The 10,964-nt window shown below is 37.7% G+C and overlaps 2 protein-coding genes across 5 annotated transcripts in view; one reads left to right on the top strand and one right to left on the bottom strand.

The window, feature by feature from the left end:
• Positions 1-248: 248 nt before the first annotated feature.
• On the bottom strand, positions 249-7,633 carry LOC105490455 (proteasome 26S subunit, non-ATPase 10). 2 transcript variants are annotated; one of them, XM_011756099.2, is made up of 5 exons: positions 7,470-7,633; positions 4,821-4,919; positions 4,022-4,168; positions 3,754-3,920; positions 249-1,170 (listed from the first exon to the last, which is right to left on the bottom strand). In XM_011756099.2, exons 1-5 carry the CDS (start codon positions 7,581-7,583, stop codon positions 1,017-1,019), a joined length of 681 nt encoding a protein of 226 aa, XP_011754401.1. In that variant the 5' UTR covers positions 7,584-7,633; the 3' UTR covers positions 249-1,016. The 2 variants fall into 2 exon arrangements, with proteins under 2 accessions (XP_011754401.1, XP_011754402.1); XM_011756100.2 differs by having other exon boundaries at positions 3,833-3,920.
• Positions 4,939-10,964, top strand: part of LOC105490454 (autophagy related 4A cysteine peptidase) — a 75,332-nt gene continuing 69,306 nt past the window's right edge. The window contains exon 1 of one of the 3 annotated variants that reach the window (XM_011756097.3): positions 4,939-5,046. In XM_011756097.3, the coding sequence (XP_011754399.1) occupies positions 5,025-5,046 (22 nt within the window). In that variant the 5' untranslated portion in view covers positions 4,939-5,024. Of the gene's footprint in view, positions 5,047-7,736; positions 7,937-10,964 lie in introns of those variants that run through there. The other 2 variants (XM_011756098.2, XM_024795624.2) reach the window with 2 other exon arrangements.

Here is a 10,964-nt window from a genome sequence, read left to right as displayed (position 1 = left end):
GTTCATTAGATTTTATGACTAGTATCATTTAAGATGCTTCCCTAAATTGAGCTCAAGTTTATACTTACTAATTTCCTTTTGATCTACATTTAATTAGCAATTCAGAAGATGGCTATTTTAAAAGATTTTAGCTACAATTCAAGCTTCACTAATTTAATTGACTTAAAGCTACCAAAAACTGAGAAATGTCTTTACTAAGGATTTTAAGGCTTAAGTGAATTCTAGCTAATTTGAAAGAAAAATTGGAAGACTCTTTCAACATTTTATTTTTTGGTTTCTGAAATACAAATCAAAATACATTTTTGCTACATGTCATTTTAACAAGCTTGACATTCTTTTCAATACAGGATGACTCAAAATAGGTACTTTAAAACTTCCTTTAAAGAAAACCATACATTTTATTTCAGAGTAAACAACCCATCAAAAACAAATACATAGGTATATGGGCTATTGTTTTTCATTATTTTAGAGCACACCATTCAACTTAAAATTTGGTCCACTAAAATATGTAAATATCCCTCCTATCACAAAAATAAATTAAACCTCATGGTTGAAAAAAAACCAGAAATATTTGGCGTAGGCTGAGTGAGCTTGAAAAGCAAGTTAGGATGTTTTAACTGTATGGAGGAACATTACAGAATCCACACAGAAACGTGGCAGAACAACTGGCTTGTTGCTATTGGAGCTGTTCTGTTTCAGAGAGGGATATAAGGTACGTGGGAGGGTGCTGAAGACTCACAACAGCCACAGAATTAGTTACTCAAAATTAACCAGAATTCAATATAGAAGAATGTACGACAACAGTAGAACAATCTCAACAGTTATTTGATGCCTGGAAAACAAGCTGTAAGCTTCGAACTAGTAACTCAGCAGGAACAAGAGTCAACATGTTTATAAGACTTTGAAGGTGAGAAAACGTCATCATTCGTAGATGATGTCTTGTGCACAAATACATTAGTTTGCAGAACACTGGGGACAACAACACAACATACAAAGTAAGAATAAATCCAAGCTGTTTAACCTTCCACCATTCTCTTGAGTATTAAACCCAGGCCGCCTTTGGCCACTTGCAGGGGTGTCTTTTCTTCTTTATTCTCAATGTAAATACTTGCTCCTTGGGACACCAGCAGTTTTGCTTCTTCCACTCTCTCCTCATCACAGGCTAAGTGTCTGAAATCAGGGACCACCAGAGACCAATTAATCACTACCAATTCTATGTAACGGTTAGGATTTCTTGCTAGGTAATCTAAAGTGCATATGATTAGGAAATGGTAACATTGGAAAGTTATTTAATCCGGAAAGAAACATCGGTTTGCATGGGGAGACTGTAAGTTAAAATTCTACAAAAAAAGCCTTGAAATACCAGATTGTAAATCATAATTCTGGTTCTACTTACAATAGAAGAAGGGATCTAAACACCAGCCTAAGGAACACTTTTTTTATTTTACAGAGATAAGTAATTGTTTACCTCAAACACTACATGTAATAATTCAGGGTTAGAATTTAGAAAAGCCCCAGTTCATAATCTGTTAATAGTAATTTGTGCAGCTTAAAGTTTGAAAAAGCAGTTTAAAAGATTTTATCTCATTTAATCCATGTATCTGTCTTGTAAGTTAGCAAAGTATTATTATCACCATTTTACAGTTGAAATGGTGACAGAGGTTAAAGTTCCTACCTATGCTGACAGGTCTTGGCAGTAAACTGAGTGGAAGAGGGTAACAACTTTTGCCATGCACTTAAGAGTGCCAGGAGGGTATAACGAGGCACTTTACATGTTGTTTTACTTAAACCTCACAATAATCTAGTAAGGAAGGAATTATTATCCTTATATTACAGATGAGGAAATTAAGATTCAAGGAAGATTAAGTAACTTTTATAAGTTGTTTAATATAAGTATTTAATATTGTTAGTAAGTGGTAGAGTCTGAATTGGGTGAACATCATCTAGCTATTCATAAATCCTATGTTCTTCCCAGGACTCTTATCTTTTCTGACTCCTAGATTTCCTCTAGGCCATCCTGCCTTTCTATTTATGGAGAAAAGAGGTAGGGCATACAGGTCTTTCTAAACAGGGTCTCTTAGAATGCAGGAAAGATTTTAAAAACTAAGAGTTAAGAAAATAATACTTTTTAAAAGTTGGTTTAAAGTCAAATTGGAAAAGGCTGAACCTCACTCTGGACTAAAAAGAAGACTCACAGAACTTCTGGTTCAAGAAATAGTCACCATTCAACACAGAAGAAAAGTGGCCAAGTACTGTGGAAACATATCAAGGTAACGGCCAGCTTCAGGTCATACACATAATTCAATTAGAGATGGATTTTAAGAGTTAAATGCAAAACAATAACACTAACCCTCAATCAAAACCAATGAAACGCTAAAATAACCTATAATAAAAGACAGGTGAATATTTAACTAATTTCAGGGTAAGGAAGAGCTTTCTAGTCATGAGGAAAGATGAATGGGCTTGACTATGTAGAAATTTTAAAACTTCTATTATGCAAAAGAAATTATGAACAAAATGAAAAGATAAATTAGGAAAAATATTTTCAACTAATGTTGCAGAACATTAATATTTTACCATGTCAAATCAAGAGCACTTAAAACGCTGTGAAAATAAATTAATTCCCCAAAAGGAAACAGAGAAAGGGACACAAAAAGGTACAATTAGATAAGAAATGTAATTAGCCATGGACATTAAAAAAAAAGTTCAAATTCATTAATAAAAATGTAAATTACATCTATGAAATACATCTATGAAATATCATTTTCACATAACAAAAGGATAATTTAGTGTTGGTGAGGGGGTAATGGGCACTCTTAAACTGCTGTTGGGAGGGTAAAATGATACAACTCCTCTGGAAGCAATTTGGCAACATATAGCAAGTCTTAAAATGTGTGTATTTGTTGACCCAGCAATTCAACTTCTAGGAGTCTATATGAAGGTAATAATCAGAAATGTGGCCAAAAGTTTTCCGTACAAAGTTAGTCAATTATTTTAGAGACAAAGTCTTGCTCCACCCAGGCTGGAGTGCAGTGGTGTGATCACATCTCACTGTAACCTGGAGCTCCTGGGTTCAACCAATCCTCCCACCTCAATCTCCTGAGTAGCTAGTCCCACAGGTGCATGCCACCATGCCTGGCTAAGTTTTTAATTTTTTCTAGATACAGGGGTCTTGCTGTGTTGCCCAGGCTGGTCTTGAACTCCTGGCCTCAAGTGATCCTCCCGCCTTGGCTTTACAAAGTGCTGGGATTACAGACATGAGCCATCATGCCTGGCTCAATGTACCATTATTTATAATAGTGAAAAACTCAAAAAAGTTTAAATATACAGTAATAGAGGAATGATTAAATTATGGCACATCTATACAGCAGAATTGTACATAACCATTAAAAAAGTTTTAAACATATTTAATGACATTGGAAAATGTTTATAATATACTATTGAGGTGAAAAGAACAAGAGCTAAAACTACATACACAGTATGACCCCAATTTTGCTAAAAAATATGTATGTGTAAAATATACACATCTGAATATAAGAGACCAGGAGGAAATACACAAGAATGTGATCAGTAGTTATTTCTGAGTGGCAAGATAATAGGCAATTTTTATCTTTACATTTTGTGCAATTTAACATTTTTGCCATTAACACGTATTGCGTCTATAAGCAGAATAAAAAAAGAAATGATGTATAAGAATTATTGCAAGAGGGCTAACGTCAGGTAGAATACAAATGACTGCTACTTGTCACTTACAGAGGAGTGTTACCCTCAGTGTCTTGGATGTTTGTGGATGCTTTGTAGTACAGAAGGATATGAATCATCTTCAAGTTACCCTTGGCTGCTGCCCGGTGCATTGCTGTAGCCTCATAATGGTCCTTAGCATCTGGATTAGCCCCACCTTCTAGTAACATGACAGCGATCTGGAAAGATGGAGTAGAAAGAAGAAAACAATGCAGAGATCTATCTGTGTTTGTATACACTTTTAGAACTCAACAGAAGTAGCCTAGGGATGGAACCATACCTCATGCCTGTTTTTGGAAGCTGCATAATGTAGGGGAGTACAGCCATTTTGATTGACAGCATTCACTTGAGCACCTTTTCCCAGAAGGGCTTTTACAATCTCATCCCGGCCAGCAGAAGCTGCAATATGAAGAGGAGACCAACCTGCCTATAAAAGAAGTAGGCAGTAGAAACACCAGGGGAAAAAGGCACAAGGATTAGTGCTAACATTTAGGCAGGGTTAACAAGGAGCTTTACAAAGGTAAAAAAATATTTGCTTACAAAAAAGGTTCCATTCTTACTCTTCACAAATCTAATCCTAATATAACCATACCATTAGAATAAATCTCTTTATGTAACAAAAAAGTTATCTAGGTCCTCATTATTCAGGCCATATTCACCAAAAAACAAAAAAATCCAACATAATAGAAAGAGTTTATGGTCTTTTAGGGTTCACCATAAGAAGCCCTGATCTGTACGTTTATTTTTGTTGTTTTTATTTTTAGAGACAAGGTCTGTCTGTCACCCAGGATAGAGTACAATGGCTCACTGCAGCCTCAAACTACTGGGCTCTAGCAATCCTCGCACCTCAGCCTCTCCTGTATGTTTACCTTAAATCACAGAGTATGAGTGGCAAACATAACGCTGTAAAATAATGCAACCATGAGTCTCATGCTTGATCACAAGGGCCATGCTATAACTTTCCAGTTGCAAAGGTTACAATTTTCTTTATGAGCTTAATGCACAGGCTTCAGTAAACACCAGTCTGGAGTATAAAGATAACTGGGAATTTATCAACTCAACTTTATCAAAGTACTCACATCATCTTTATCATTCACTGGCACTCCAAGTTGCAACAAAAATTCAACAATTTCTGTATGTCCAGCTGAGCATGCCCAGTGCAATGCAGTTCTCCTGTCCTACAGAGAAGCAGTAATAGAAACATTCTTGAAGAGAAACAGAAGGGAAAAGAGGAAGAAAAAAAAAATACTGGTGCTGGCAAATCTATAGTTTGAAAATACGAAATGCAGAGCACTGGATCCTCAGGTAGGTAACCTTAAACTATATTACTTACTGGTATAAGATAGATGAAAGTTTAAGTAACATGGGGAGAATGACATTGATGAACATATGTAATTCTGGGCAGAATACGACAAGGAAAGTAGTAGAGCAAGAAACTGATTTCAATGCTTTGACAGAAATACATCTTTGGTTGTTTTACTATTACATTATTTACGTACTTTTACGTCAGGCACTGTGCTGGGAGTTTTACATGCATCGTATCATGTAATTCCTATCATTCTACACAGTGCTTATTATCTCCATTTTTCAGATGAGGAAACTAAAACTCCTCAGGTAAGCACCTTGTGGACGGTCATACGGATACTAAATAGTGAAGCTGGGACACAACTGTCAGTGAAGTTCTGACTCTGAAATCTCTACTACCACACTGACCTCAAGTTAGATGTTGTAGAAGGAACACATGAATCTAATGGGGGAAGAAATGTTCATTAAACTAGTTGAAATTATCTATAACTTAAAACCATAAATAAATTAGAAATATAATTTAGAAAACACAACACACAGAGAACAAGAAAATTACTTTTTATAAAAAATAATAAGCTATGGCCGGGTGCGGTGGTTCATGCCTGTAATCCCAGCACTTCGGGAGGGCGAGGTGGGCAGATCACCTGAGGTCAGGAGTTCCAGACCAGCCTGGCAACATGGTGAAACTCCATCTCTATTAAAAACACAAAAGTTAGTCAGGCGTGGTGGCAGGCACCTGTAATCCCAGCTACTTGGGAGACTGAGGCAGGGGAATCGCTTGAACCCAGGAGGCAGAGGTTGCAGTGAGCCGACACCGCGCCACTGCACTCCAGCCTGGGCAACAAGAGCGAAACTGTCTCAAAAAAATAAATAAATAAATACATAAAAATAAAAATAAGCTATAGTAGTCATTATTTGTCAAAAGGAATCCCTATTTGCAGTGACTGCTATATTTCTTAGCCCCACAGAATAGAAAATGGTATTTTAAACTCTATTACAAAAAATTTCAAACACACAAAAATAGAGGGAATAGAATAGAAACCCACATGCCTACTGCTTAGAATTAACAACAAACACCTTGCCCTATTTGCTTTATCTAGTTTTTTCCTTGCTGAGTTTTCCAAAAACAAATCCTAAATATCATGATTTTTCACCCTTGTCTTTCAGTATGTAAAAAATAAAGGTATTTCTTATATAACTATGAGACCATTATTACACTTACTAAAATTAACACTAACTCCTTTAGAATGTCTAACATCCGGTCTGTATTCAGATTTCCCCAGCTGTCTCCCAAATGTCTTTTTGCAGTTGGTTTGTTTAAATCAGGAACCAAACAAGATCCATAAATCGCATTTCTTCGTGTTTTTTACGTCTCTTGATACGGTTCCCTTCCCTTTTTAAGCCATTGACTTGAAGAATGGTTAAATTTCTAATGGAGTGTTATTAAATCTTAATATAAATTATTACATTTAAATTTAAATCCTTAAATATCACCAGACCATAATGAAGTAAACTAGGTAAAGGTAAGGCCATTTTCAGGTTGAGTAATAAAGGAAAGTTCCAGAAAAGAGACAACAGTCTCTTGATTTCTAATTTTCTCCCAAAAGACACGAAATGGAGATTTGTAAGTATAGGACAGTTTCACTAGTGCTTAGCACACTGCCTGCGAAACCCAAGGCCATCTATAAATATTTGTGGGCTTACTGAGGGCACCATGAATCCCAGAAACTGAGGATGAAAGCACGAGGGTCCTGTGAGCAGGAGGGCAGAAGGAAACACTTCTCAACTTCTGTCTGCCTCTGCTTAGAATGTCCACTCATTCCCCCATGGAAATCTCACTCATGCTTCAAAGTCTAACCTTCCCTTCTTTGCAAAAACTTTTCCAATTAATGACAGCCATATTCAGCATCAGATTCTCCTATTAACGTGTTCTGAAAGCACCATGTAAACTTCTCTGCGGAGTATTTACCACAATCTGTAATCGGACATGTTTTTGTGCTTATTTTACTGTCTGCATCTTCCACTCCACCGTATCCCCAGCTCCTAGCAAACTGCCTGGCACGGAAGGGGTGTTCAATTACACATGTGTTACTGAATACAGTTACTAGTAAAGGTAAATAAATCCATATAAAGAGCCTTCCTTTTCACTGATTGGCAATTTCTGAGAAATGCGGTAGACGTTCTAGAACTATCCAAAAATCAGGGAGTGGAGCTCCGGACCAACGGGAAAATATCTGAGGTCTGCGGGGCTAGCCCCCGCAGGCCTATCGCGAGTCCTGAGGTGACCCCGGGGGACTGCTTGGGGCGGCGGGGGCGGGGTTCTGCTCCTCTTAGAAACCGGGCCTCCGCTAGGGCCGGGCCCCGAAAGCCACGTAGGGCTTCGCCGACGTCCCCAGCTGCGAAGACACCTAGCGTTGCTTTACCTGGTCAGTTCTAGTAGCCAGGGATTTATCGGCCAGAATACTCTCCTTCAACTCTTCCAGCTTCCCGCTGTAGGCCAGGTTGCAGACCATTAGGTTAGACACACACCCCTCCATTTCGCTATCCCAGCAACTACTTGACGCGCGAGCAACGCCCGCCTCACTTCGCCGGCTCCGGCTGCCAGTCAAAACAGCCGTTAGAGCTCCACCAATCACCGGCCTTCCTCGTTCCCTTTTCCTTTACCATCGCACGGCGCCTCTGGGAGTTGCAGTTTGAGAGCAGTTCCGGGCAGGGAGGTGCCTTTGGGGCCCTCACAGACTTGGCCTCTAGCAGTACGGAACTACAAGTCCCAGGGTTCCTAGCGACCGCCCGTAGTCAAGTTGCCGGTGGAATTGGCCCAGGATGACAGCTGGAGAATGGAGTCAGGTATGGGGAGCGGCTTTGAGTGGAACCGTGTGAAAGAGCCGGGGTGGGTAGTCGCTGGCGGGTCCTTGAGTCGGCCATATGAAATGGGTTCGGGGGCAGGGCAAGAGAGTTATGGGAGCCTAAAGGTCCTGTCCCTCGGGGTTCCTGACCTGCAGTGGCAGGCGGAAGGGACAAGGGTTGGAGCTGAGTACTACCTCCTGAGCTCGAACCGGTGACGGTGGCTACCCTCCCCCTCCCTGCCACCGCCCAGGGAGTGGAAAGAAGTGGGAGTTAATTACTCCGACATCTCGGCGGTGTGGCGTCTGGACAGGGTTCTGCCACAGCAGTGATAGCATATGGCACCGTACTGAGGTGATGTGCCAGGGTGATGCCAAAGGCAGGGTGTGATGCCACGGGAGCCACTTGATATCTAAGAGACTTCGGTGAGTCCATAGCCTGGTGACATCACAACTTGATGAGGGTCATCTTAAGGATACCGGGCTGTGGTGTTGGCACTTTAATATCACGATATTAACTATGTTGTCAAGGCTTTGCTGCAACTATTAAGCTAATAGTGTTTCTTTTTATAGAAATCCCAAATAGTGCCATAGCAGAAGCAATGCAAGACTGATCCTTTATAGGGCATATCCAGAGGACATTATGCCACAACTAGGTAATGATAAGAATACATTCAAGAAAGAGATTGATTATGTTTATGTTTATCCTGTTATAGTGTAGAATAGCAGTTGGGAAACTTTCTGTAAAGAGCCAGATAGTAAATATTCTAGGCTTTGTAGGTCAAAAGGCAAAATCAAGAATATTTTGTTGGTACTTTTATGACGAGAGAAAACAAATTTCAACAAATTTTTATTGATGTAATTCAAAATATAATAGTAATTGAGTACTTTTTTTTGTAATACAGGAGGACTACCAATGAGAAGAATATAATTCTTTTTAGGGGATAATATTTTGCTTAATTGGAGCTCAGAATTAGTGTTCCGTACTGTCAAAATTGATTTTAAATGTTCATCTGTTAATGCTGATCTGTTATGAGATTTTTACCTATTTAATCTTTGAAAATGTCATTTTACACATATAGGTACTGTCAAATACTGATATCAATTCATAAACATACACTTTTTTATTTTTATTTAAATTATTTTTTTCAAAAATTTCAGAATAGTTTTAGATTTATAGAAAAGTTGCAAGGTTAGTAGAGTTCCTGTATACCACTCACTCAAAATGAGGTACATTTTACATATCATAAAATTCACTGATTTCAAGTGCATAATTAAATGATTTTTGGTAACTTTACTGAAGTGGGGCAACCATCACCATAAATCAGTTTTAGAACTTTTTGATCTCTCCAGTAAGATTCCCTCATGCCTATTTACAGTTAATCAATCCTCTGTCCCATTCCCAGCCCCAGACACCCACTAATCTACTTTTTTGTTTCCATAAATTTGCCTATTCTGGACATTTTATATAAATGAAATCATACAATATGCAGTCTTTGTGTCTGATTTTTTTCACTTAGCATAATATTTTTGAGATTCATCCATATCGTAGTATGTATCAGTACTTCCTTACTTTTTTATTGCCAAATAGTATTCCATTTTATGGATATAGCACATTTTTGTCTATCTACTCACTATTAGATAGGTACATCAGTTTCCAAGTTTTGGCTACTATGACTAGTGCTGCTAAGAAGATTAGTATGTAAGTCTTTGTGTGAACATATTTTTTTCATTTCTCTTTGATAGATACTTAAGGGTGGAGTTACTGGATCACAGGGAAAATATATGTTTAACTTCTTAAGAAACTGCACAACTGTTTTCCAAAATAGCAGCAACATTTTGCACTTCCATTAGCAATGTATGAGAGTTCCTGTTTCTCCACATCCTTGCCACCATTTGTTATTTACTGTGTTTTTATTATAGCCATTCTAAGTGGGTGTGAAATGGTGTCTCATTGTGGTTTTAATTTATAAATTTATAAATTATAATTTATAATATGGTGAGCATATTTTCATGTGCTTCTTAGCCATTCATATATCTTCTTCAGTGAAGTGTCTGTTATATCTTTTGTCCATTTTTAAATCGAGTTGTCTTTTTGGTGTTGAGTTGTAATGATGGTTTCTATATTCTAGATCAAGTCCCTGAGAGATATATGATATGCACATATATTCTCCCAGTCTGCTGCTTGCCTTTTTCTTTTCTTGATGGTGTCTTTTGAAGTGAAAACGTTTTGAATTTGGGTGACATCCAATTTATTATTTTTTTTCTTTCATGGACCATTTTCTTGGTGTTGTACTTAAGAAGTTTTTGCCCAACTGCAAGGTCTCAGTGATTTTCTCCAATGTTTTCTTCTAAAAGCTTTATTACTTCATCTCTTACATTTAAGTCTATGATTCATTTTGAGTTCATTTTTTCTCTGTGATATGAGGTGAGAATCTAAGTTTTTTATTTTGCATGTGGATATAGAAATTGTTCTAGCACCATTTGCTGAATCTCTTATCATTAACATCTTACATTGCTGTGCTATGTATGTCACAACTAATAAGCCCACATTGGTATATTGCTATTAACTATACTCCATGCTTTTTTGTTTTTTTCAGGTTTCACTAGTTTATCTCTAGAGATCCTGTCCCATCCAGGATACCACATTACATTTAGTCATTGTATCTCCTTAGCCTCTTCTGACTTGTGACACTTTCTCAGATTTATTTTGTTTTGGTGACCTTGATAGTTTTAAGGAGTACTGGTCAGTCATTTTGTGGAAAAACCCTCAATTTTATGCTTAGACTGGCATTATGTGTTTGGAAGGAAGTCCGCAGAGGTCAAGTACCACATTCTCATCATACATTATCAATGTTACACAAACATATGATTTTAATTGAGCATATTCATTGCTTGGAATAGAATTCTGTTGTTCTCTTAATAGTGCCTTTTAGCATTATATGGCAGGTTAATCACTTCCAATTGAAAGTTTGGTGAAAGCTGCTCAATTACACAGTTAAATGGATTTTGGAATATGGAATATCCTTTGCACTTGCTTCAAGGTCCAAAAACTACTGCTGGAACTGTAGTCTG

This window comes from Macaca nemestrina, chromosome X (assembly GCF_043159975.1).
Source record: "Macaca nemestrina isolate mMacNem1 chromosome X, mMacNem.hap1, whole genome shotgun sequence".
NCBI lineage: Eukaryota > Metazoa > Chordata > Mammalia > Primates > Cercopithecidae > Macaca > Macaca nemestrina.
Note: the sequence above shows the minus strand (reverse complement) of the source record. Positions and strands in the feature narration are given on the sequence as shown.